Source organism: Gobius niger (genome assembly GCF_951799975.1).
Source record: "Gobius niger genome assembly, chromosome: 5".
NCBI classification, from domain to species: Eukaryota; Metazoa; Chordata; class Actinopteri; order Gobiiformes; family Gobiidae; genus Gobius; species Gobius niger.
Genome location: NC_136856.1, coordinates 13,579,876 through 13,607,204, shown reverse-complemented (window position 1 = coordinate 13,607,204; position 27,329 = coordinate 13,579,876). Strand labels below are relative to the sequence as shown.

The window sequence follows — 27,329 nt, the reverse complement described above, 5'->3', positions numbered from 1 at the left end:
TTTTCTCCGCCTGTTTTTATTTCTCCTCCCATTTATATTCCCGGCCCCTCACTACAGTCTCACACTGATGTCATTTCATTGATTGCCCAAGAACAATGGCCAGGGAGGAAGAGAGGAAGCAGCGTTTCTTGGGGAAGTAACAAAACACATTCCACAACTGCGCGCAACGACTGGGCCTTTTTTGGGTGACCACCACAGCCCACACAGGGCTCCCATGTAGCCATCACAGATCACACGAGCCTGAGTCATGAAGGTTTCTGTGTGAACAGTCATTTGACCTTTGCATGTTTTGTATAGTGATAAATTAGATTTTTTTTTTTTTTTAATCTGTACGTGCAGGCAGGCAGGATTTGGTACTTATAGTAACTCTTAAAAAGTCATTGTTATGGTAGTAGGTCCATCAGTTAATTTTGGCAAATGTGAATCAATTCACCAGAGCGTATTGTCATCATGGCATTTTTTGTCTTTTTTTGAATTTGAGAAATTGGTCAATTCAGCTGAGGCTTCAACGCAACTCAGGCGCCGAAGCGACAGAAGGTACAGAACAAGACAATGCTGCCCCCTACCGGCATTTTGGAATACAACTGTATGTTTGTTAAAAGGAAAAACATTCTGGACTAAGGGCTGGACTGGACTTTGCCCTGCAAGTTTTTTCTCACCAATAAGATAAAGGAAATCTCCTTCAAAATTGTTCACAAGTTTTACCCTGTAAAACATTTTTGAAGAAGATTCAAGAGAGACTTGGACATGAATTGCATGTTTTGTGGATCTCATCCAGAAACTGTTTCTCATTTATTTTGGACCTGTTCAGTAATTCAGAAATTTTGGAAAGATGTCACACGTCTATTTGTCTCTAAGTGTTATGCAACAATTATAAAATGTATTATGAACATGTTGCTCTTGGGTTCTTTACAAATGACTTAATGAGTCCTGGCAAGATGTTTATTGTTAACCAAACCATTACTTTGGCAAAATATTATATTCATAAATGTTTATTATGAAATGTATGTGCAACTAGCTTTTAGCTATACGGCCTATGAGCATGGCATCGGTCATTGTAACAATGCTTCTTGTTCTGTCCCTATCAAATAAACATATAAATAAAATAACATTTCAATAAAAAACAACAACAAATAAAACATATGCTAATAAATAGTATTCGTAGATATGTAGACTAAGTCATGTTGTATTGGTTTGCATAATACGAAAGAAAAAGGTTCTGGAAAAAATATGTATAAATGTACAATATTTTTATTTCAACTTGTTTATACAAAAATCAACATAAGTGTAAACAAAACAAACATAAGTCAACATTAACATTGGAAGTTGGTGCTGTTAATATTGCTTCAATCTAATTCTTTTGATCTTTTCTATCTATGATTAAGTATTTTGCTTGAATTCTCAAGTAAACAGAAAAAAAGAGGAAAGAACATATTCATATATTTGGTGACAATAGATAAATACAAAGTCAAAAGAATTTTTGAGTAGTGATCGCTCATAAGCAGCCCGGGGGTAATTCAGCCCCGCAGAGCACTTAAATGGCCCTTAGTCCCGAGCCGTCTCCAGTTACATCCTTACTTTAATGCTTTTGGTCATAGATAAACATTAGCTACAGTAAATTTTTCTTGAATGATTTAACTTGTTAAATCACAAGCATACATTTGATTTATAAAATAGTATTCCATTGTAATAGTATTATTTGGCTTCAATCTCATGAGGGCTGCTGTTAAGAGAAATGCAGGCCCGTAGGCAAAAGTAACTGGTGATCCCGAGGCTAGACAGTGTTGTGAGTGACCATATGCCGACGCAGGTTACTGGGGTTGTTGAAGCTAGTGTGGCACACTTCACAGGTGAAGGGTTTTTCACCTGAATGAGTCCTCAGATGGATCCGGAGACCACCGTTTTGTGTGAAGCGCTTGCCGCAAAGCAGACAGACGTAGGGCTTTACCCCAGTGTGAATGCGCATGTGGATGGCTAACGTGTTCTTGCTCACAAATACCTTATCGCACATGGTACAAGTGACCGGAGAATCACCGGTATGACTCGCCCGATGTGCGTTCAGCTCACTTCGGGTGTTGAATTGTTCCTGGCAGACATTGCATGACAAAGTTTTGGGAATGGACTTCTGCTGCTTTGGGACAGGAGGGCTGCTCGAACTGCCCTCAGCACCTGCACCCATTTCCTGGTTTCGTGGTATCGAAACAGTTTGGATAATTTGTGTTCTTTCAATTTGGTTGGTAATTGACATCCCAAAAATGTCAATCATATTCATATGTCCGTTGTTAGTAAGAGTCATACTTGGGTCATGTGAAGCAGTGGGCATGGCAGAGCTAAATGTCAAAGGATCAGGTGTATCATAAAAAAAATCATCCTGGTTTGGAAAAGCATCTTGTTCTTGACTTGGGACGTCCACAGTTTGCACATTGACGATTTTTGGGTGAGTGTCAATTCCAGGATCAGCGTTATGCGATACATGTTCTAAAAACAATCAGAAAAACATTGACATTGAAATTGGCAGTACGTTTGCTTCTAAAACACTGTAAAAAACAACAACAATACAACACATTAGTTCACTCACCATCAATAACACTGCAATCTTCAGACTCCTCTTCATCTTTGATCACAATGACATCCGGACTTTCCTCAGCTGTGCTCTAAAAAAACAGACATTTTTAAGGTAAGACATTTGAGCAAGAAAACTTTGTCTCAGTTTGTCTGAGTTCTAGTCTAAATGTGTGTATCGTGAGTGTGAATAAGCACATTCTTCTTTTATTTCTACAAAGACTATAATATGAAGAAATCAACAAAAGACGTTTGTTTTACCTTTTCAGTGACTGTAAAGGCAACTCTCTCCTCCGAAATAACCTTCGTGGATACAGCTTGAGTAAAGAAAAAGGGCATTATAAATAACAGTTCTGTTCTCTGTAACGTGATGGCGGTTCCCCACTAGGGGGCAGTGTGGGGAAACATGTTAGCTATACTAAGGATATATTTTGTTTATCCACAGAAGTGTTACCTTGTTGTGCTTTAGCTCGTGGTTTAGGGTTACTTGCTCTCAGGAGTCCGAAGCGGCTGGAGGGCCGTGTAGCCCGGTTTTGCAGCTTCAGAGAGAAGAGCTCGCTCCTCATGAGCTTCACCCTCATCCGCAGACTGTCGTTCTCCCGGAGGCTCTGGGTTAAGTGCAGGCGCAGAGTCGCCGAGCTCTCGGAGAATAGCTGAATGATCTCCGACACCGCCGCCTTCACCAGCACGTCCATTATGGACAAAAGCTGCGACTCTAGGTTCACACTGCCCGAAGCCAAACTCACAGCCATCTTTCAAGCCCTTTTAGGAACAGTGTTGACTTCAATGTACAGCCCAGACGCTGAACTGCTCTTTAGGCCCGACACAATGGCCTTTCCCTTGGCATGACGCAATTACCGTAATACACTGAGTAGTAGGCTGTAGTGGAGTTTAGGCCAGTGTTTGACTGTTGCCAAAAACTATAAACTTTATAACTACTGAGATCAAGAACACAAGTGACCTTTAAGATAAATTAATAGCTCTTTAAATAGACTTTTGGCCCACTGAAAAGACAATTTTCTAGATTTGTACCATTATTGCTCATTAGAATAATTGTTTTAATCAAATGTGATTTGTCTCAGTCCCTGGCAGCTCTTTTGTTATATATATATTTTTTATCTTCACAAAATAATGTACTGATAAAACAAAGGGTTATTATATATCTGTACTATGAAACTGTATTTAGTTACAGTATACTGAAGTAGCACATTCCATCACTTTGTCCTATCAGAGTATTGTATTCCGAATACTTAGAATACTGTCACATGTATTTGCATAATATTAATTACATAAAAGCATTGTATGACTAAGAAGATGTTTAGGCTAGACTTCTTACACGCCTGTTACAAACTTATTTACCACTAATTCAGAATGCAAAAAACAAAACAAAAAACACTTTGCACGTGCCCCACAGAAGGACAGAGCTAAACCTTACTCCGGCTGTTTTGATCTTTTCTTTCTTGTCTTTCTTCTCCTTCTCCTTTGTTCCTTTGATTTCAACAAAGTACTTGTATTCTAAATACCCTCAAATTCGAGAGTTGCTGTACCTGAGTATTTTAAATATGTAATCTAAATAAAGTTACTAACTACCAAACACTGCAAATAAGACTACATATAGAAAGAAAAGCCTTGGGGTGTAGAAACAAGTAGCCTCCAATCCAGTTTAATAATACTGATTCGGCCGACAACACAGTGAAGAAAGCATCGTATAAGCTTTTAAGGTTTACTCAAAAAAGGCACAAGCATTCTCATTTATATGATAACACAACAAATTGTTATAAAATATAATCATTCCATGTGTGAGTCAAAACCAACATACAATAACAGTGCATAATTGTCCCCCGTTTTGGTCTTCATCCGTTTGAACAAATATCATTTCTAGGATACCTCCCCAACCAATGGCTCTCTATCAGTCTCTGCTCTTGTTGAAACATCTTCCTCCTTATCACAAGCTTCCATATTACTTTCAATACTAACTTGGCTCTCGTTGCTGGTCTCTGCTGCCCCACTGTCCACCTCTGGCTCCTCTGTCTCTTGCTGCGGCTCCTCTCCCTCCTTCTTATCAGCCTTCTCTTTTTCGTCTTTATCTTTCCTCTGTTTCTCTATCTTAGAGAGGCTGTGGCAGAGGGACTGGACATAGGTGAAGACACACATGGGGTCAGGGTGCTTGCCCATCAGGAGCATGTCCGATACGTCCAGAAGAGGGCAGCAGTCGGCCAATGTCCTAGTAGATAACACAGAGATGGGTAAATATGAAGTCCATTCTTTTTTTATACATATAATGTTAAAGGCCCTGTACCTGATGTTTTTCCTGGCAATGGAATTTGGTCTCCTTCAGTTAATTGTAATGGTAGACATTTGTGCATAGACACTTGGCATCTAATTATAAAGATTTATTAGAGGGGGCTCCAGATGTCACAGGCAAGTTGTTGTTAACCTTATTGCTATGGTGACCCTGAAGAGTGACCCTGAAAGCTGTGAAGAGGGATTATGAAGTCATCTCTGTGAAGTACCTCTCATAGGTTTGAAATGTGTTTGGAAAGTCAGAAATCTGTTTGGATACACCTAAGAATTTAAACTTCACAAACGTTTAAAGAAAAATAAAAAATAAAAATCAGGGCCTTTAATGCTTTATTACTGCAGATTTGTAATTTAATTTAGCTTAATCCCAAATCGTTTAGAACTTAATCCCAAAGTAATGCCGAGCTTCAACATTTCTGTATTTTCTGTTTTGAGTTTTATTTCTAAAACAGTGACCACGAGATTATGCTTACGACCACCGAGTACGGAGTAAAATTGTCTCATGTTAAGCGCTTTGTGACCATGTCTGTGAAAGGCACTATACAAATAAAGCTCTTCTTCTCCTTTGTCTTCTTCTTCTTCTTCTTCTTCTTCTTCTTCTTCTTCTTCTTCTTCTTCTTCTTCTTCTTCTTCTTCTTCTTCTTCATCTCCTTCTCCTTCTTCTCCTTCTTCACCTTCTTCATCTTCTTCTTCTTCTCCTTCTTCGTCTTCTTCTCCTTCTTCTTCTTCTTCTTCTTCTTCTTCTTTTTCTTCTTCTAACAAATTTTATAACTCAGCGTTGACACTCATTTCAGTTTGTTACCATGCTGTGCCATCATACAAGCCTCCAAGTGAAATCACGGCTTCAAATTCTCTATTAGTTATTTGTTGCAATTCTCTGGCCACCAGGTTTGGGAACATTCTATATAATATCAACCTATTTTACTTAATATTCAGAAATTCATAAAGAGAACATTACTAATTTGGCATCAGAAGTTTCCAAGCTCAACCAAGTCTATCTCGAGATCGTTTCAAGTTTTTACACCCAGATAAACCTGGACTGAATGGCAAAGTGTATGTTTTTCTAAATAAAATGAAAAATGCAAAAGCCGTAGTTACTCAGCAGTTTGGAAGGCCAGTGTAAAGTTCTTCTCCCTCTCTTTTGGATCCAGGGAGGCAAAGTCAAAGGCATCGGGGAAGAAACGATGAATCAGAGCACAAAACGCCATCCCATCACACCAGGATGAGGAGAAGTTCTCTATGGTCACACCCTGAAACGTCAAGAACAAAATGAAGGTAAGAGTGAGTCAAAATCACACAAGACGCGCTGAAAATGTACAATAAACTGGAAGGGCCTGCCTCATATTTGCGGGTTTTGCTGATACACCACTGGAGTATTTTCTGTTTGATTGTAGCCCCTGTGGCCCCAGCTGTGGCAGACCTCTGGATTTTAAAGTTGCGTGGGACTGGTGTCCTGAAATAGCAATGGAGCATGGTTATGGCTGCAATTATCTGAAATCCAAACACCAAGCTATTGTTAAACTAATGAAAATACTTGTATCAAAAGAACACATTAAAACTTGTGGCCTCGTAATGCAGCGTACTCACTCTGGTGCTCCTTGCTGGAACTTGGCGATAATGTCATTTTTGGCAGACGCCCGGCTGGAGCGGGCTGAGGTGCGCGGTCGGCCAGAGAGAGCGGACGAGGACAGCCCAGGTTTCCTTTGTGTCTTTGCCGGTTTCTCTGCCTCCTCTGTCTTTCCCTTTTTCTTTACATCGGATTTGACATCTCCATCTTTGCCCTTGCTTGATTTCTTCTTCTCAGTTTTATTTGGCGCTGCATCCGTATTCTGTTCCTCTGTGTTGCTTGATTTACCTTCCTTCTGTTCTTCTGTCTTGGTCTTATCTTGTGTTTCTTTATTACAGTCAGTGTTGTCAGCGCTGGTTGTTTCTGCTTCACTTTCAGCAATATTATTATCAGTTTTGCCATCGCCACCTGGTCTGTCCTGTTCACAGTCACCTTTAGCCTCCTGGGACTCAGTTTGAGGTTGGTCTTTTTCATCTGCACATATTGTTTCTTCTCCGTCTTGTTCCGTGTTCTCTTCTGTCACTGTCTCTGTTTCTTTGTCTCTGTTGGTTTCCTTTTCTTCTGATTTCGGGAGTTTTTTCAAATCAGCTTCTTCGATCTTAAATCAAAAAATAATAGTGCAAAAAATTCAGTCTGATGTTATGTCATTTATTGATTGGTTTTGAATGACAATAAACATTTCCGTCGACCAATATTTTTTTGTAATGGACACAAGGCTTTTGTTTATCTGCAGATGATATTTTATTTTATCACCAATTTTATATTATTAATTGTTGTATGTTACCAGCTGCACATGCACTGCATGCCCAAAGCAAATTTCCCCTAGTGGGACAATAAAGTTCAATTCAATCCATCCATTCATCCATCCATCCATCCATCCATCCATCCATCCATCCATCCATCCATCCATCCATCCATCCATCCATCCATCCATCCATCCATCCATCCATCCATCCATCCATCCATCCATCCATCCATCCATCCATCCATCCATCCATCCATCCCATCCCATCCCATCCCATCCCATCCCATCCCATCCCATCCCATCCCATCCCATCCCATCCCATCCCATCCCATCCCATCCCATCCCATCCCATCCCATCCCATCCCATCCCATCCCATTCCATTCCATTCCATTCCATTCCATTCAATTCAATTCAATTCAATTCAATTCAATTCAATTCAATTCAATGTGACTGGATACAATTCCCGCTCTCTGCCCAAATTGCAAAAGTTATTTATTTGAACATGAACAGTGTTTTGGCAGTAAGGCCATAATCAGGCATCGTCTCCTCCGCACATGCTCCGAGTATTTCAGTAATTCATCTTTTTTCTTTATTCTGGATATTTATCGTGCAAATAATAATGCTAACAGAAAACATAATGATGTTTCATATTTTGACAAATGTGGCAATACCTCACTAGACCGAGTGCATTTCGCGTATCTCCTTTTGGTGATTTGTCTCATAATGCAAACAGCTTAAAAATGGACACACCCAAAACATGGAAGAAAATTAATTAATTTTATGTATCCTAGATATTAATATAAACCATCTTGATTGCATTGCTTGAATTAGATAGTAAAACAGCATTAATAGAAAACAGCAACTTTTACAGTTATGTCATAACCAGTGTCACAGATTATGCAACTAATTGTATTGAAATGACTGAATGTCTATCAAATCTCTCTCAACCTAAAGATTTTGTGTTTATGTCTAGTCATGAAACTTTTAACTTTTAAAATCCAACTAACTTTAGTGGGATTCCTGCTGTTATTAATACAGCATGTACTAATTCTTCATAATTCTTCATAATCCTACATGATTAATTAAATCATTGAAATGAAAATGTATAGATGGCGCTTTATGACAGTAGCTTAAATTGTCTTGTGTGTTAGAAATGTTTTAAAATTAGCCCGGGTGTCTCATGAGGAAGGCACAACCGCTAAGATTCTTGGCAGTGGGCTCGTCTGCTCTATGTTCATGTTTATTTATAACAGCTGCTGTTGGTTTGCAATCGTTTCATTATGACATTTAGATACATCACAGTTTGTCCAGGGCCAGACGAGATGCAACATGTGTAGTAGTCTCAGTAATGATGCCATTCAGTTAAGCTTTCCATACTATGAATTACATAACAAGCTGAATTTAGAAACCACTTACTCCTCATTAATGGTATATATTTTGTGTGGGGTGCAAGGGGTGCACCTTGATGACTTCTCCCTTATCGGGTCTTACATGGGATAATGCAGCTAAATGGAGGGATAACAACCCAACAGCTGCTCACTCAATGTACTGAGAGATTTTGGTGAGACTTAAGATTTGGGTGTGTAAGTTCATTAAAATGTTTATACACTACTACAAAACAGATAGCAGATAATGTAAGTTTTGTAATTTATAGTATGGAAAACTAAATGGCCTGAGCTTGTCAGAGGGGACTGTGGATTCCCTGTGGTGTAGGCTCTTTGAAAGCGGAGGTCGAACAGGTGTATAACGCTCGTTTCATGCTCAGCCTAAACAATTATACTTTGAAATTCTTTCCTGGCACAATTTCCAACATTATATGGTGTGATAGAGCATTTACGGACTAGAGTGGTTTCAGAAAGTGTTCAGAGCGTTTAGATTAAATGCATTTTATACTAAAATGTTTTTCCCTCCTATTGGTACAATAATCGTATAACACAATCTTTTGAAATAATATTAAACAAAAACTAAACTGTAAATAAAATTGTATAACAATATCCGTAAGTCTTAAACACAGTTGTGCTGTTTTTGAATGCTCATAAAAGCTTGCGATAAATTTCATGCATTGCCCATAATACATAAAGTTACAGCCTCTTCATAAGCCTGAGTGTAGTTTTTCCCTTGTATTTTATTTATAAAATAATGGCTAATGTTTTTAGTGCTTTCAGTATCTGACTTTAACATTATAACATGGGCATGAATACTTCCTGAACTCACTGTCCAATGAATTATAAATATTCATCTGTTTAGCTTAAAAAGCAAAATGATGTAATTAAAAATGCGTTTAGTTTTCTGTGATAACGCACAACTTAAATTAAATCCAAATATAACAAAGTTGATATTATGTAGAACTGCATTTAAATTAGCAAATAACCACAAATGAAAGGAAATAACTGACCTGGTTATTGTTCTTGTCACATGGATTTTCTTCCACATCTTTTTGTTCCTGGTGAGTGTCTCCCTCCATAATGATCGATCTCAAATTCAGAATGACAGTATCTTTTCTAAAATGTTTTCATTTGATCTGCAGAGTCCTTTTTCTACAGCCCTGTCACTAGAGATTGCCCCTATGTCTGTGTTTGAGAAGTGTGTGTTTGTTTGTGGACAGTGTCTTCTTCAGCTCCTCTTAAAGAGCCCTCCCTCTGCTGCTCTGCTACAGATTGCTATGCTTTTTTATCTGACCTTTTGAACAACAGGAGCTCCTGAAATAGAGTGAGAGTAAAATAGGCACAGTCCACTGGGCCGGACAGCTGCCTCTGCTGTGGAAACCAGAGATACACATACGTTCACGTGCAAGAATACTTATACATATTTGTCATCTAGAACCAGAAAACAATAATGTGAATTTTTTCCATAAAAGACAACTTCTTTTAAACGAGAATCATTTAATACATTATTCTAAATTTTAAAAATGTAACAAAATTTAAACTGTCATGTTTGGTAAATAAGATTTTGCATGGACGCTCTCCACAGTCGAATGAATTAATTGAGTTAACAAGAGGTGACTGTGTGGTACCTAAACAACATTAGCATCCCAGCAGACATAAGAGACTGTACCACATTCATAGTATTTAAAGCAAAACTTAAATGTTGGCTAAAGGGGAACCTGACATGTGAGCACATGTGACCATTGACCATTTTGTGTGGATGATCTGTTTGTGATTATGTTTGTCATGATTGTTGTACACTGCATTTTCTTGATCTGCCACAGATAGAAAATAGCCATTGGCTAATTCTGGCACATTTACATTACATTTATATGTTCATTAATATGCATTGTCCCTTTAAAGAATAAAATACAATACATGATGTGAGCAGAAACAACCAAATAACTTCGTTTAATGCTTTCCCTGGACCCAACATGCATCAAAAAGTCATAAAGATTTAATATTTTGTATTACACCTGCTTTTGATTTTTTCGCTGCAGTTGTACCTGCACTTTTTCCCCCCATGCCAAACTACACAATCAGTAATATGCTTCTACTCATTGCATTGTCTCTTGTCATTGGAATTTGTTAGTTTAGACTTTCAAACAACCCTGTTTCATGATATCAAGCAATTAATATAGGGCCTTGCTTGCATGGCTGGCCCTACCTTTATCACTTTCTGTTCCAGAGTTATGTACGAAAATTGGTGATGTTGTAGATGTTGTGAGCATGGGGTTCAAAAATTTAAGCGCAATTTGGTGCTTCCTCCAGCAGATGGCGCCTAGGCCCAGGGTCGGCCTGGCCCTTGCCTGGACGCAAATACGATGAGAAATGTACTCAGTGGCAGATACCTACGAAAATATCATAACATACCTACAATCAATCAATTACATCCTAGACATAATTGAAATTAACAAAAGTCAAGCCTTCAGCTGAGAAAAATATATAATACGACCAGAAAGCACACTTAGACTGAAATGTGTTTGTACTCTTTATATTTGTAAAGCAAATAAGGGAGGAGAGAAGAAGTTAGGCGTTAGAGCCATAATCGAGGGGCGTGTCATCATGTTCAGCGATGAGGACACAGAGTTCTGCACGAGGACAAACGAAAGCAGGTGAGGGAAGGTCTGCGAACGTCACACAAAACAAGATGATTTCCAGGAAAGAAGAGTAAGGACAGGAGGGGAGAGAGAAGAGGACAGAAAGAGAGGTGAGAATGAGAGAGAAACAAGGGAGAGGAGGAGAGAAAAGAGGACAGAGAGAGAGAAAAAGAAAGATGGGAGAGAAACAGGAAAACAGAAAGAAGCAAGGGGGAAGAAAAGAGAGAGAAAGAAGACATAGAGAAGAGAGATCTATCCACACAACTATTTTGATGGACCCCCCAGTGGATTACTTTGACAGAGCAGTTCATTTCATTTTCATTGTAGCTTATACAAATGTGTACTTACATTCTGTATAGTGTGTGGTTTGTTTATTATGTAAATGTTTGACTTTAAATGTCATCTGGACTGGCTGCACCTACAACAATGTAAACGTCTAACCTTAATGCGATATACAGATGCTTTAATCTGTTTATCGCATTAAGATGTGGAAATTCAACTTTTATTCAATTATTCTTCTCTATTCTCTATTAATGTTGTATAACTATTAGTTTTACATAGACCTTAAAGATACCACATTAAACAGGGGGCTGCACTGGGGAGATGGTCAAGTTTGGCTTGTTACTATAAATGTAATGCATACTTTAACACGCTAGTTTTTGTTATGACAAAGTTAATTTACGTCTGTTTTTGAACTTAAAATGTGAAACTAGTATATTATGTTGTAGACTCATTACATGCAAAGTGACATAATAATCACAGTGGATAACAAATGAAGGCTACATATCTCACTTTGCATGTAATGAGTCTGTCATATATTAGTTTCACATTTTAAGTTCAATAACAGAAGTAAATGCACTGATGATGATATGATAATGATCCTGTGTATATACTGTATATGTATTCCATAGGTGTGGTCACTTCATGAACAAGAAAACCAATGCTTCAGCCAGGTTTGGTCTCACCATATTTTAATCCACAGTTTATATGCTGTTAAATTCTTGTTCTAAAAAAGCTTTAATAGTCTGGAACCACTTCAAAGGAGTCTCTAAAGCTTTTCCCTTTTGATAAAACCAGTTTGCCTCCTCTAAGTCCACAATTATTTTTACACTTTCATTGAGATTGTCGTGCAGTTTCTCCACCTCTCCCTACATTTGTCTGCCTCCTCTCCAGCCCTTCATTTCTAATTTCTCATCTTGGAATCTTAAGAATCAGGTCAGTTTCCGTTTTCTGCTAGAGCTGCTGGGCGGATTTTTCCAGCTCCATCTTGCCTCCTGGAGCTGGATTTCCAAGCGTAATATGGTCCCTGATGTTTGCATCAGTATTGAGTATTTTGACTTTGTCTTGAAGATTTAACTGCAGCTAAACAGAAAAGTAATGCGAAACACGTGGCGAAATACGCAGGGAAATACGCGGCGAAATATGCTGCTACAAGAAAAAAAAAACGCAGAGAAAAACACAGACTATCAAAGAGTATGACACAATAGCTGCCTTCTTATTTTTTTTTCGTACAGCTATTGTTTTTTGTCCGTGCAAGGTCTCTGTCATACAGGAGTTGTCCATCCTAGATGAAGGTTCTTGAGTCATTGTCTGTGCTCAATTTGCACATCCCATATTGTGAACTCATACATTATTTTTTACCCAGCTTTCAAATGTACCGTCATGGCCATACTGCCTTTGCTCTGCCCGATCCCATCAGAACTCGGAAGCTAAGCAGGGAAGAGCCTGGTCGGTACTTGGATGGGAGACCGTTTGGGAAACACCAGCAAGCCTGGATGAATGGCGTGAGTGAGTGGTGAGTGGTTAGTGGTGGTCGGAGGCGATGGCGCAGACTAGTTGCCTCGCTTCCGTCAGTCTACCCCAGGACAGCTGTGGCTACAATAGTAGCTTACCACCAAGTATGGAGTGAATGAATAATGCGATGTAAAGCATCTTTGAGTGTCCAGAAAAGTGCTATATAAAACCAAATTATCATTATTATTTGAGAAACTTGGTAATACAGGCTTGTAAAGCGCAATGCAAGTGTAAGGCATTATTATTATTATTATTATTATTATTATTATTATTATTATTATTATTATTATTATTATTATTATTATTATTATTATTATTATTATTATTATTATTATTATTATACTGAAAGCAACCTTCAGGCACCTCACTTCTTGAATCACAGGTTAATTAGAACATCACATGCAGCTGTCTCCTCCTTCATCATCTCCACACGTTCAAATTCTCAAAGGAAAAGCAGTCAGAAACCATAAATGCAAAATAACATTGGCTCATCAATTAACTACGTTCGATTGAGTTAACACTCTTCAATTCATGTTTTTGTTTTTACAGCAAGTTACTCAGAGATAAAATGGCATTGCCGCATTTACTCACTAGAGTGTGCCATTCTACCTTTTCAGTTTTTAACATAGGCTGTTGTATCTTCATCCTAAAATGGTCAAAATCCACTAGCAGGATCTAAACCAAATGGGGATCACTGGCACATAATGTGGGCATTTGTCAATTGCCATATTAACATCTTTTGCTGGTTTTCAACAGAGGGGAGCAACATCGGAGTGGAGCAGAACCAGCTGCAAAATCTGACGCTGCTGTTGAACTGACTTTGTTTATAACGTAAAGGAAGAACAGCAGATCTTCGTCCATAACCAAGTAAGTAGCTTATAAAGCAAATGGCAATTATCTCTGTGTGTTTGGCACTAGCAATTTGTCTGTGTTATAAAGCGACTTAATGTTGGATTTTAGAGGGATATGCGGGTGAAGCAGGAAGACAAGAATAAAGTTTAGACTTAGACTGTGACTTAGACTGTGCATACTTGTATTGACAGATGTGGTTGTAGCTGCCAAACAGGAAAGCTAGAAGAAACCCATGCAAATACATTTGAGTGAAGTGAAAAGTGATGGAAGAAAATCCCAAGAAAAACTGCACTTGTACTGAAATGTCATTGAATGCATTTTAAACTGACCAAAACACTATTAGGTACCCAGTGAACTCTTTCCTTGTTTTATAAAACGCACATGGAGAAAGACATACACAGACATGCACAAAACATGAAACTTTTAGGATGAAGGAAATGAGGCTTTAACGCAGAGTTTAATAAAGTTCACTTTATTTTAGTCATAGTTTCCTCCAAAAAGAACATGAAAAAAAAAAAGACTGATGATCATGTGTTGCTGTTTTTTTTGGACCTTTCACTTAAAACTCTCTAAAAGAAGAAGTAGTGGTAATGGAAAAAGAGAGTCCCGTGGTTTTCTGGCGAAATTCAAAAACATGAGGACATTCCTGTAGTAGCTGACAAGATGTGCTGATGATGGCAATAACTGCATTGACATAAACACAGTGAACATTTTTGCATTGCATTTTACATTAACTATGAGAATATAATAGAGAAATCATGTGAACTTTTATTTCTGTATTTTGCACTATTTATGTCTATATACAGTATATACAGTGGGGAAAAAAAGTATTTGGTCAGTTTCACATAGACATTGTATTGGATTTTGGCCAAATACTTTTTTTCCCCACTGTAGATCTGTATTATTCTTTTTTTAAATTTCTCCCCATGGTGTCTCTTTTCTCCCACTGGGTTTTCGAGTTTTTCGAGTCCTTGCTATGTGAGGACGGGGGATGCCCCAGGCACACTTTCATCTGCTGCTTATTAGGACATTACCTCTGTTTGTTATTAGAAGAAGATGAAGATCGGTATTTATATAGCGCCTTTCACAGACATAGTCACAAAGCGCTTTACATGAGACAATTGTACATTCACACCACACTCAGTGGTGGTAAACTACGTTTGTAGCTTCAGTTTCCCCTGGGGGAGACTGACAGAAGCGCTTTCGCGACTGCACACATCTGCGCCAATGGTCCCTCTGACCACTACCATACATTCACTCACATCATTCATCTTGGCCTGTTGTGCATGTTTTTAGTGGTTGGGGAAACCGGAGTACCCGGAGGAAACCTAGACACGGGGAGAACATGCAAAGAACATGCAAACTCCACACCAGGTGGGAATCGAACCCGGATCTTCTAGAACACTACATTCTCCTTAACATTTTTTTAAATTTATTTTTTTCTGTTTTGTGTCATTGTCTTAATGTTTGGTGCCGCCTGTGAGGCAACTCCTCTTGTGATATTGGGCTATACACAAAAAATGTATTGCATGCTTGGTACGTGGAATAAACATTCTTTTGATTATACTATTACCTGATTTTTCCTGTAATTATTATACAACCGAATTTCATTATTGTATTGAATGTGTTTCACAATAGTCATGTGACAGACCTCCTGCTAATGTAGTGAGTGATGTAAGTGGTTGTATAGGAAGTAGTAAGTGCGTGCCACTCTTTGGTGTAAAAAGCCTGTCTTGTGATTATGAAGTGGCGCTACAACATGGACAGGATATCACGAGTCGACTTTTAGGAAACTGCAATGACATCTTTACTTTTACTTACAGAATTATTTATCAAGCCAATAGAATATAATAATGATAATAATGATAATAATGATAATAATGATAATAATAATAATAATAATAATAATAATAATAATAATAATAATAATAATAATAATAATAATAATAGTTGTGATGGTAATAGTAGTAATGGCTTACACTTGTATTGCACTTTCCAAGCCTATTGCCAAGTTTCTCAAAGCGCCACGCTGTAGTCATTATTCATTCACACCATATTCAGAGGTGGTAAGTTACTACTGTATTGCAGCCACAGCCGCCCTTTGGGGTAGACTGACAGAAGCGAGGCTGCCCCCTCACTCACACTCATTCATTCAGGCCTATTGTACATGTTTATAGTTGTCTACATACAACTGTATTCTTTGTTCTACATTTACATCAGTCACAGTCAAAAAGGGATGTATACAGCAAGAATGACAAAAAAATCCTTTTCTATTTCAGTATGAGTTGCGTGTTTGCAGTGCAGTTAGCCTGGAGTTGGAATGAATCCAGTTTCACCTGCTTTTGTCTGGCAGTTTTTCCATCTTATTTAGTAACCAAAGGCAGTTCTCATTTAGTTTAGTCCAAGGACACACTTTGAAAAGTTTGAGTAATAATATTTAACATTAAAGTTAATAGATCATTACTAATCCTGAATTCAGTGCTTGTTTCTTAGACGCTTCGAATAATTACAACATGTGTAATTATTTGAACCAACTGTTCAAACATGCACTTGCGCAGAGGTGGCAAGCAGGTGCCTCCTTTTCATGTTTCGATCCTTTTTGTTTTCCCAGGCTCACTTTTGCTCCTCTGGTCCAGTGGTGACTCCGGCTCGTTTGCACAGATAATGATTGGAAAGAGTGAAGGGGAAACTGAGGGAGGGAACTGCTGAGGAGGAAGAGGAAGGAAGGGCTTTGCTCATATAAAGAAAAGTGCAGCACGAGAGAGAAGTGCCTGCACTGGTCTGAGGGAAGAGAGTCTGAGCTGTAAGTAATCAAATTTATCATCACATTTTAACTTTACCTAAATCACCAATGCCATACATTTACCTGTGTAACTTCAGTAACTTTTGTCAGGTTTGTTTATATATTATTTTCTGTGCAAAATAACTAGTTTTAAAGCATATCAATTGACCAAACAATAGTGTGCAAACTTCTCTGTTTAGTATGTAGCTCTTTCATGCTCTGTGAACTCAAATAAGAATGGCTACAGATGTATTGATTGATGTGGCTAGATATTTGTAAGTTGATTACTCAACCTTTTACTTATCTATTCTAGTTGATTCAGCATTCTGACAGTGTACCTATTTGTGAAATAAGTCTATCTCTGATTATCTGATTATTATTGGCATGATGGATTGTAGTGTGTCTTGGCTAAATACAGCTGAGCAGCTTGAGCGGGAAAAGCATGTTTCACCATATGTTGGTAATATTCGGGTGGTTTGTTTTGATTATAATAGTTATTTAACCTAAAGAATTGTTATATTCATTGTCAAATTGTGCCAAACCTATCACTAAGTATCTACCATTAAGTTATAGAGCAGGGGTCTCCAACCTTTTTGTACCCATTTAATGCAACAAAAACGTCAGAGAGATACTTATGCTTCAAAGATACTCATGTAAAATGTGTTCACCCAGGAGATGACTTGACTTTGGTCCTTGTACTTTACGCGGTAAGGCTTTATATTAAGATGTGCTCATTAAGTATGAATAAGATATTAATAAGCATTAATAATATGCTTGTAAAGTATTAACACTGCTTATTATACTTTTATAATTTTTATTTTTTACCTTTACTCTATTGACCCTAGTGTTTGCAGACTGTGTTCAGCATGTTCAGCACAAAAAGTGTAATGTGAGTCATCAAGCGTAAACATGTAGAAAGTGTTTCGTGAGTTACCAAGAAAGGGATGGAGAGCTACTGTTTGGAGATCCCTGATATAGAGAATTTGCATCGGCATTGTTATTTTTTGTAGACACAAACAGGATCTTACAGTGATTTCTCTTGGTTTCTGTTGTGTTATTCCACAGGTCGATCACAGATAAAGTTCTTTGAGATAATGTTGTGTCTGAGGAGCTGCTCGGGCGTCCGGAGATGTTTCACCTTTGTCACCGGCCTCGTGGAGTGCCTCTGTTTTGCCGGGGCAGTGTTCGGATGGGCGTCTCTGGTTTTCGTCCTCAAAAGTGAAGGCTATTTCAGCTCTCTATGTGTCAACTCAACAGGAACCAATGGCACACACACACTAGGTCAGTGTGTTTGCATTACTATGAACTTTACTGACTGCATCTTTTCTGAAATGTGGAGCAGCAAGTTGCATAATTTTTGTTTACTTGACCTGGAAAATGAACTGCGGGGCAAACATACCTCTAAATCTTCCCCCAAACTAAATCCAGTATTAAGCTTATGTATATTATATAATGGAGTAATTTCTTCTTTTAAAATATCAGAAGTGAGCTATTTACAAAAAGTACATGGGTAGAGCTGCTTCCTAAAAGCTGCTGCTAAAAACGATTCTGGGAAGAAGAAAAAAACTTTGATACTATGCCTTAGTAAGTTACTGGTACCAGATAATGTAAACAGAAGCCGTGCTGTTTGTAAATAATATTGTCACATCACCTGCATACCGCCTAGAGTCTACAGTATGCAGATGATGTCATCAAGAGAAAACAATACTCTTCACCTCTGCATCGTTTCTCTATTTGCTTGTATTTATCTGCAGATTGCCGTGGACAGGATGAGCAGTTTTCTCTTGTCTTCACGATTGCGTCTTTCATGAACAACTTCCTGACGCTGCCCAATGGGTTTCTGTTTGACCACTTTGGGACCACGGTGGCCCGTCTCTTTGGAGTGTGAGTGTAATAACAAATACGTAATCCGCTCAAACTTAACCTCCTGACCCGCAGGCCTATAGGTTAAGCAAGGCATAGACAAAGATTAACTTCCAGGGGCTATGGCAACACTGAGAAAACATGTATTTATTTTTTATTTATTGGGGACAGAAACAAAAACATGGACAAACTGTATGATTTGTTTGATGTACTGTATGCATCACTGTGCTAAGTTGTAGCAGAGACTAATTTGCAGCACCCTAAATAGGCTTTTATAAATTGTTACCGTCTTGAACCAAGCGCATTTTCTCCAGATTGGAGAATTACAATCACTTAACTTTGTTGTCACATTGTCGCCACATTTTTGTCACTTTTTTGAAGCATTTTTGTAGATCTTGCTTTTAGAGGAGACATTACATTGTTGCTCTACAGTTGAGAAGCTTTTAGATGTGGGTAATACTGAACTGGAAAGAAATGCACTCGGTTCAGGCGAGGGTAAGGAATGACAGGACAACGGCATTGTATATGCAAAAGAACAGTCTTAATTCAGTGCATCATAGAATTAATAGCTGACAAAATACACTGCTCTTCATGAAATCATAATAAAGTATTTTAAGCCCCAGTTCAGTATCACCAGGTCCACTGTTACTCTTTTAGTCAAAGTTTTAGGCAGCACAGTGGCTGAGTGGCGCTCTTTTCTTTTCAGGGCATGTTCTCCATGTGTCTGGGTGGGTTTCCCCTTCTAGTGCTTCGGTTTGAACCTAAAACATGAAAAATAGGCTAATCCTCTGTCTAGGCAAACCTGACATTGTCCCTGGTGAAAGTTGGGTCAAACACACAGGACTATAAAGATAACAAAGTGGCTTAACCCTCAGTGATCAATAGTGAATAAACAAGAATACACGGGATGGGAATACAAGAGGAATGTATCTGAAAACAAATGTATTCCAACTTGAGACTGATTTACCTCCACACAAAAATACTAAACTCATGCACAAAAACCTTGCCTGTGTTTATGACTGTATGTTGACATTCATGGGGGCTGGGGGTCGTGGGTCTAGTTTTCTCACAGTAGCAGGTATGTGAAGTGGCACAGCGTGAAACTATAAGCAAACAGATTGGTGCTTCCCTTTCACTGACCTTGGGAAGAGCCAGGGATTTTAAAAGTCTCTGTCTATGCTTTGGGGTCACTGAGGTTTTGTATGAATTTACAATTCTTTTCCATTTGTGGAAGAATGACGCACATCAAACATTGGTCAGTGCACAAAAGCTACACCTTTAACATTCATGTAGACACAACACTACAAAGCAAAAGCTACGACTCCGATAAAGTGACACATTATAAACAAAACTCAACATTTGATCTCTGATAATAAGCACCTCTTCTAGTGCTTGACCCACTTTTAATTTCCTCTGCGTCAATCCTAAGTCTGGCTTTATCCACGTCTCCTCACACATTCTTGCACATGTATTTGCATTCCTCTCTGGTCTGTTGTCCCTCCGCCCATTTAAATGTGAAACAGATGGGTATCTTTGGACCACTTTGTTATTGGGATTTTGACATAATCTGGGCTAATAAACAGACAGGGCTTATGAAGAAATGCAACTTGGTTATAAGGCTTTGAGGCAGCAAGATGAGTGAAAAGACAAACAACTGAATATAATTTTTTCTGGACGTCCTGCTGAACTTTACAACCTCTTAGTACATTCTTGTGCGTTTTGACTTTTCTACATTGTGTGTGTTGTTTTTAATCCATTGCCCATAAAACTGTGTTATGTCTCAGAGTCTGGTATGCATTTCTTCTCAGCAAGTGGTTTGGAAGAAATTCTCCAAACCATTCCATACCCTTGTATCCTCAATGAGTTTCTAGTTGGAGAGTAGTTTTACTTATGGCACAGGTGATGTTTACAGATGTTCACGGCATATTTAACCCTTCCCTTTGTCTTTTCAGATTCCTTCACACCATAGGCACATTGCTGATTGCCTTTTCAACTTCAGGTATAAACAAAAAAGCTTGATTTATTGCATTTTGTATCATTGTGTCTAATTGTTACTTTTTCCCATCAGTTCTTTCCAACCTGCTGTTTCCAGCCATGGCTTTTCTGTCCGTCGGCGGCATTTTGTTCCTAATGACTAACATGCAGGTGAGTAAAACTGACACTAATTAAAGTGATAAAACCTATACTGCAGCTGTTAGAAAGCGGCAGTACATCCAAAATGCGGCTGTTCGAGTCCTGACAAGAACCAGGAATTATGACCATATTAGTCCAGTGCTACGGTCTCTGTCATGAGAACTTCAGGGAGGGGTCTCCAGGTGGTTACCAGAGTCAGGTATAAACATGGTGAGGCTGTCTTCACAAGGATGTGAGACAGGCCTCAACACTGACACTGTTCAGATCCAGACTGAAAACTGTTCTTTTTACCCATGCATATGACAACTGCACTCTTGCTTTTTACTGTAATTACCGGTAATACATTTTTATGTTGATGTTTTATAGATTTGATCTGCTTTCTTGCAACTGTGAAGCACTTTGAATTGCCTTGTGTATGAATTGTGCTCTACAAATAAACTTGCCTTCTTTAAGGTTTTAGGATGTTTGCCCTTATGGTGCATAGTAAGTAAACTACTGCACTAGAGAGAAATTTCTCTGTGGGAACTATAAAGTACACAGCGGTTAGTGCTAAATAATGAAAAATGGCTTATACTTGTATTGTGCTTTACAAGCCTGTATTACCAAGTTTCTCAAAGCGCCACACTGTCATTATTCAGTCACTCCATACTCGGTGGTGGTAAGCTACTAATGCAGCCACAGCTGTCCTCGGTAGACTGACGGAAGCGAGGCAACCAGTCTGTGCCATTGGCCCCTCTGACCACCACCAACCACTCACTCACACTCACACACACACACACACACACACACACACACTACATTCATTCTGGCCTATTGTACATGTTTTTAGTGGTGTTTAGTTTTTACCGACGACCTTAAAGGGGACACAGGTATAATAAATGTAAGACTTTGAAATAGGCATTAAAATGCTTTAAAACTGTAGTTTATATTATATAATTCATGCAATATGTTGCCTCATGCCTCAGCCTGTTTTGGTCTCACCATATTTGAATCCTTCATGTAGGTGAAGGCTACAGCAGTGCTTCCCAGAGTTCACTATCTGCACTATAACCCTCTTATGTGTGTCTCACAGGTGTTTTAATTCAGGGTCATTGATATGACGCAGGTTATGTTGGCCACAATTACCTTAAAGAAGTACATTTATTTAATAATCCAGGCTTAATTCGTGTCAAAGGCTGGATTCTATTCTTTTTAGCTCCTTATTTTAGCCTATGCAGGCTCGTGAGAAAAAACACTAATGGCCTAAATTACACTGTTTTAACTTGGAAAAAAACGACTTCTAACATAAATAAAGCATATCCTGCTTGAGGTCAATATAATAATTATCAGTATGTTTCAGAATATGAAGAACAGTACAAAGCAGAAAGACCAAACTCCTCCTGTATCAGTCTCATTCTCTCCCCTCTCTTTGCCAGTTCCTCCTCTCTCTCTGGACATGTACAAATCTAACCCTGACCTTCTAGCTGTGAAGCACGAGCGTTAACTGCTGTGCTACTTTCCTCATTGGGAAATGTGAAAACAAAAAATAGGTTAAATAAATGAATTGTAATGTCAATGTTATTGTTACATTGTTAAATCTGAAAGTTTATTAATCATGACTTTGTTTGTGAAGGTGGGAAACCTGTTTGGTGCACGTCGCTCCACAGTCATCACCCTCTACAATGGAGCTTTTGATTCTTCCTCTGCACTTTTCCTGATCATCAAGGTAAAAGATTTTTTTCTTTTAAGGCTACAAAAGCATTCACGACATCGATATCCTTCAGTGCAATGTGCTCTTTCATTTTCAGCTGCTACATGAGGCTGGTGTCTCCCTCCGTGCCTCGTTTCTGTTCCTCTCAGCCTGCAGCGTCATTCATGTGCTCAGGACCTTTTTCCTTCTACCGCGAAAATTGATCCCCTACCCACTGCCCGAAAACTACACCTATGGGTACGGGTTCTCGCACTCACTTTACTATTCACCCTTTTGCATGTATTGTCAAGGGTATATTTTGAACACATTTTCTTTATCTAATAATACTGTGTGATTTTGTGAACAGAGAAACAGTGGCCGGTTGAGAGTTTACATGGCTCTCACTATCTCTATTGCCCATATTTTCCCAAGCCACAGATCTGTTTTCCCCACTTTTGTCCGTATGGCACTTTTATCTAGCGACAATAATATTTAGGCTTAACATATTTCATTATTTTTCCTTTTTGAGCTGCTTTTGGGCCTGAATCCCAATTACTTGACATCCCTGCCCTTTGTCTGTCTGTGAGTTGTCAAAACAGTGCCCCCCAACCATGAGAAAGTCACACAGAGTTTATGACAATAATTGCAGCGGTGCGTTCTCATTGACTTCAGTGTAAACCTTGTTCTTGTCAGGATTTCCTGTGGCCGGTCTACGACTCAGAGCTTAGAGCCCTCATCAGAGAACGGCATCGTAAAAACTTCAGAGGAAGGGCTGCTTCAAACAGACAACACTCAAAAAGGTCTGCAATTACTCTTCTCACATTGTTCATGAATCATTATTCATCCCAACAGGACATGGGGTTTTAGTAATTCAGGCTTTTCTATTTTGTTGCACATGGCTCAATTCAGGATGCCTCATTTAAAGTATTACAGCCACGCTAAAGACAATAATGTTGAGGAGAAAGTTAAGTCCAGCACAAAGCTCACAAGGCACAACTTCATTGATATTGATCTGGATGTTTTATTTAAATTGAATTAATCCACTTTTTCGGATCAATAGATTGAGAGTGCAGTGATGAAAGTGGTACCGCCAAAAGTTTGCTGAATCACACTCCACACACCACACACCCACCCAGTAATCGTAAAGTGAAAGCAAAGTGACTTGAAAGGAATCTTGCTGACAAATTTGCCTCATCACCTTGCTTGAAACTCCTGATGGAAAAAGGAGCCTCCTAATGAGAAATGTCTTGGTTTGAATTCATATATTTTTTTGTCTCCTCTCAGAAAAGAGTTTCCGCGAGTGCCTCTTGTCCCGGTTCTTCTTTTGGCACCTCATCTGGCTGTCCGTGATGCAGCTGAGACACTACCTGTTCATCGGCACACTAAACCCAATGCTGCAGAGGCTCACGGCCGGGGAGCCTTCACTGGGTACTTAAAAAAAACCACGCATGTTCTTACATAGAAGAGGGGACTAAGCAATATAACCAATAGTTGTATTTCTCTGTGCAGTGAGCCAGTACATCAATGCGTTTGCTGTAACCCAGTTGTGTGGAGTGCTGTGTGCTCCCTGGAACGGCCTCATCATGGACAGACACAAGGGCAGACCACGAGCTCAAGGTAACTACTACTGCACAGCAAACTCTATACTCTAGTCCAGAGGTGGGCGAGTTTCCTTGGAGGAGGGCCGATTTTCTTTGTTGTCAAAATACCAAGGGCCGAACCTCCCAATGGTAGCCCAATGGTAGCTGTATATCATATATGACTAAATGGGGGTGTTATGTCAGGAAATCGGATTTGGCACCCGGGCCTGACATTGCCTATACCTCTGCTCTAGTCTTTGCATTTAAATCTGAAAGAAAATGTATGTTCTGGTCACTGGTCATCCAGGGCAGTGGCTTATACAGAACCCACTGTAGTTGCAATATACTTTATTTATGAATAATCTCATGAAGCTGTAAAATGTAGTTAATAGATTATGCTCTGTCCCCCAATGTAGGTTATGTTTTACTTTGCATTAAAAACGGCATTGTTACCAAAATAACTTGTGAATGATGGGATTTTTTAAAATGTTATTGTTCAAAAATAAAGCAGGGGTGTCAAACATACGAGATGATTTAATCCGGCCCCTGCTGTAGAGCATAAATTCCAGAGTATGTAAAAAAAAAAAAAAGAACTCACTGGCCCATTCCTGTGTGGAGTTATGATTTTTTAAAGAATAACCAGAATGCTCATTCTAGCCACTAGAATGCCACTAGCATTACATTTAAAAAAAGGAAAGAGTTCCACACGTGTCCAGCAGAGGGCACTGACATAATAAGAGCTCAGGATATGAACAACACATTATATAGACACGTGGCAAATGGACAGTCTGCCCCAGGGCGGCTGTGGCTTCAATAACAGTTTACCACCACTGAGTTTGGAGTGAATGAATGATGACTACTATGTAGTACTTTGAGGAACTTGTGACACAGGCTTGTAAAGTGCAATACAAGTGTAAGCCGTTGTTATTAATGAAGGTACAGTCAAGTTGGCTTTGACCAAATCACAGCTTATTATTATTTATTTATTTATTATTTATTTATTTGAAAAGGAGGGACAATACATATTAATGAACATTTTTACACATGTAAATATGCCAGATTATAGCCTTAGGCTAATTTCCATCTGCAGACCCCCTGGCAGGTTGATGTTACACACAAGTTAGTAAAAACTTACAGAGACACAATATACAGACTATATACAGACAGGAATGAGAACAGTGATCACATCATGTTAAAACAAATAACAATAACAAGAGTGGACAACAATTATTATTATTACTATTATTCATTTCTTGGAAATATTTTCTCTATTATATGCGGCCCGTGACCCGCCGTAGGAGCTGAATTTTGCCCCGTGACCCAAAATGAGTTTGACACCCCTGCTCTAAAGCAAATGGTGCCATATTTTTTTTTATAAGCAACTATGTATGCTCCTCTTATGCGGTCAACATATTAACCTCAATAAGGGAAATGAAAGACAATTGGGCCCGCTCCACTGAAGATTCAACATGTTGGAGGCACCACATCCGTTATTTATAGTCTACAAAAAATAGAATTGGTGAATGCACAGCTCTTTGCTTGTTAGCTAATGTCTCATAGCATCCAATTATTATTCTGACTCTGTTTTACATGATCTAACTATTTCTTGTATTTCAGGAGAGAGTGAGCGTGATGCGGATGTGCAGGCCTCAGTGCTGTCCCTGGCGCTGACCGCGTTTCAGTGTGTGCTGTTTTCTCTCTGTGCCACCATCCCCAGCCTCCCGCTTCAGTACGTCACCTTCATCCTGCAGGTGCTCAACCGCTCCTTCCTCTACGGGGGCAATGCGGCCTTCCTCAGCGTGGCGTGAGTTTTGAACTTAAACTTATCCATATTTCACTCACAACTATGCACACGATATTCAGTTTGACCGTAGGATAGTATATTATGCAGCACATAAGTGTTAGCAAACTTCTCCTTTTGATGTGATTATGTTGTCAATGTCTATTAAAAGCCATGTGTTTATTACAAATCTAGTGATACTGTTTTCATGTTGTAGTTTTCCATCGTGCCACTTTGGGAAGCTGTACGGCGTGGTCATGGCTCTGTCTGCCCTGTTCTCCATCCTGCAGTATCCTTGTGTGACACTTGTAAAAGATGTTCTGGATGGCGACCCTTTTTATGTGAGTTCAACACAAATGATTCAATAGAAATTCTCGTACTCACTTTACTTTTTGCCATGAAAAAAGAAACACTAGCTGTTTGATGGTTTACCTGGCTCTCACTCTAGTCTATTATACTGTAGAAGTATACAATTAGATCAAAGTTTTATAATGCTTGGTAATCACAACCACACTTTTGCAAGAAAATTATTTGTTTTCCATCTCTTTCCAGCACTTTTATCTAGCTGGAATAATATTTAGGCTTGAAATATTTCATTATATTTCCTTTTTGAGCTGCTTTTGGGCTTGAATCCGTGTTTATGGAATGGATATTGGGGAGCCCCAAGAGATTTTTCAATATATCAGGGGGCCTACAATGGCTAGTGTAGGGGATTTGTATTTCATTCACTCCACTCAGAGCTCAGATACGTTTGTAGAGTTTCCCCTGAGGTAGACTGACAGAAGTCCGACTGCACACATCTGGCCAACAGTCCCTGCTGACCACCATTATTCATTCAAGACAAGGCAACTTTATTTAAACTGCGCATTTCATACACAAGGCAACTCAATTCACGCACGCACACACACACACACACACACACACACACACACATACAGATCCGATTGTACATCTTTTTGGTGATGGGGAAACCTGAGTTTGTTGTTTTTACCACAAATCTAGGGATACTGTTTTTGTGTTTTTTTTTTTTTTTTTTTACAATTTACTAATACTTATCTTTTTGATTGATTTTTCTATCACAGGTGAACATTGGTCTGACGATCCTGAGTCTTCTGGCCTTCATTCATCCCATCTCTGTCTACCTCCACTGCCGCAGTCAGGCTGCACAGCGAGCCATTACAGCTGATTCTAGATAAAATTATACAGTTGATATTTAAGTTTGTATTCATCCTAAAACAAGCCAAGTTACTGTAGCTTTGAGGCCATTGAGACTTGGTGCTACAAAAGAGGGAAAACTCAGGCACTTAAGTACAATCTAGTCAGAACAAAGGTTGTGCTTGATTATTACTAGAGCACTAGAACTTTGCAAAATCAACACAGGGCCAGGGGGCGTGAAAAATCTGGCGTCTGCTGGAGACTTTCACATGCAGCAAAAAGTAGTTCTGCACTGCCCCCTGGAGCCGTGGTACATGAACAACCTCAGATTGACAAAGGGTTTCATAGAGGATACATTTTGTGAAAAGGCTATTATGCTGAATTGTTAAGGGAAAAGTATTCTCCATGAATTTATGTGAAACTATATTTGCATGTTGTAAACATTCTCACTTTGTTGTATGTATGTATTGTATACTGTGTGATAAAGGATTTTTTTATATGAAATAAATTACTATTAAATT

General features: G+C 38.9%; 3 protein-coding genes across 4 annotated transcripts; 1 reads left to right on the top strand and 2 right to left on the bottom strand.

Annotated features, from left to right (window-relative positions):
• Positions 1 to 1,553: 1,553 nt before the first annotated feature.
• LOC306963005 (uncharacterized protein) lies at positions 1,554 to 3,449 on the bottom strand. 2 transcript variants are annotated; one of them, XM_079556428.1, is made up of 4 exons: positions 3,006 to 3,449; positions 2,824 to 2,865; positions 2,579 to 2,654; positions 1,554 to 2,478 (listed from the first exon to the last, which is right to left on the bottom strand). In XM_079556428.1, the coding sequence occupies exons 1-4, from the start codon at positions 3,312 to 3,314 to the stop codon at positions 1,775 to 1,777; spliced, it is 1,131 nt and encodes a 376-aa protein (XP_079412554.1). In that variant the 5' UTR covers positions 3,315 to 3,449; the 3' UTR covers positions 1,554 to 1,774. The 2 variants fall into 2 exon arrangements, with proteins under 2 accessions (XP_079412554.1, XP_079412553.1); XM_079556427.1 differs by having other exon boundaries at positions 2,824 to 2,879; positions 3,017 to 3,449.
• Positions 3,450 to 4,316: 867 nt separating this feature from the next.
• On the bottom strand, positions 4,317 to 6,671 carry smtnl1 (smoothelin-like 1; the record flags this gene model as incomplete). The annotated part of the gene is made up of 4 exons (XM_079557489.1): positions 4,317 to 4,786; positions 5,962 to 6,113; positions 6,202 to 6,316; positions 6,451 to 6,671. Coding segments are annotated over 4 exons (834 nt in total), but the record flags the coding sequence as incomplete, so codon positions are not given.
• On the top strand, positions 6,016 to 27,329 carry LOC306963791 (equilibrative nucleobase transporter 1-like). Its single transcript, XM_079557488.1, has 15 exons — positions 6,016 to 6,138; positions 13,751 to 13,861; positions 16,458 to 16,649; positions 17,694 to 17,909; positions 18,383 to 18,512; positions 20,444 to 20,490; positions 20,560 to 20,636; positions 22,237 to 22,329; positions 22,412 to 22,551; positions 22,987 to 23,093; positions 23,578 to 23,721; positions 23,803 to 23,910; positions 25,491 to 25,677; positions 25,871 to 25,994; positions 26,736 to 27,329. Exons 4-15 carry the CDS (start codon positions 17,723 to 17,725, stop codon positions 26,847 to 26,849), a joined length of 1,458 nt encoding a protein of 485 aa, XP_079413614.1. The 5' UTR covers positions 6,016 to 6,138; positions 13,751 to 13,861; positions 16,458 to 16,649; positions 17,694 to 17,722; the 3' UTR covers positions 26,850 to 27,329.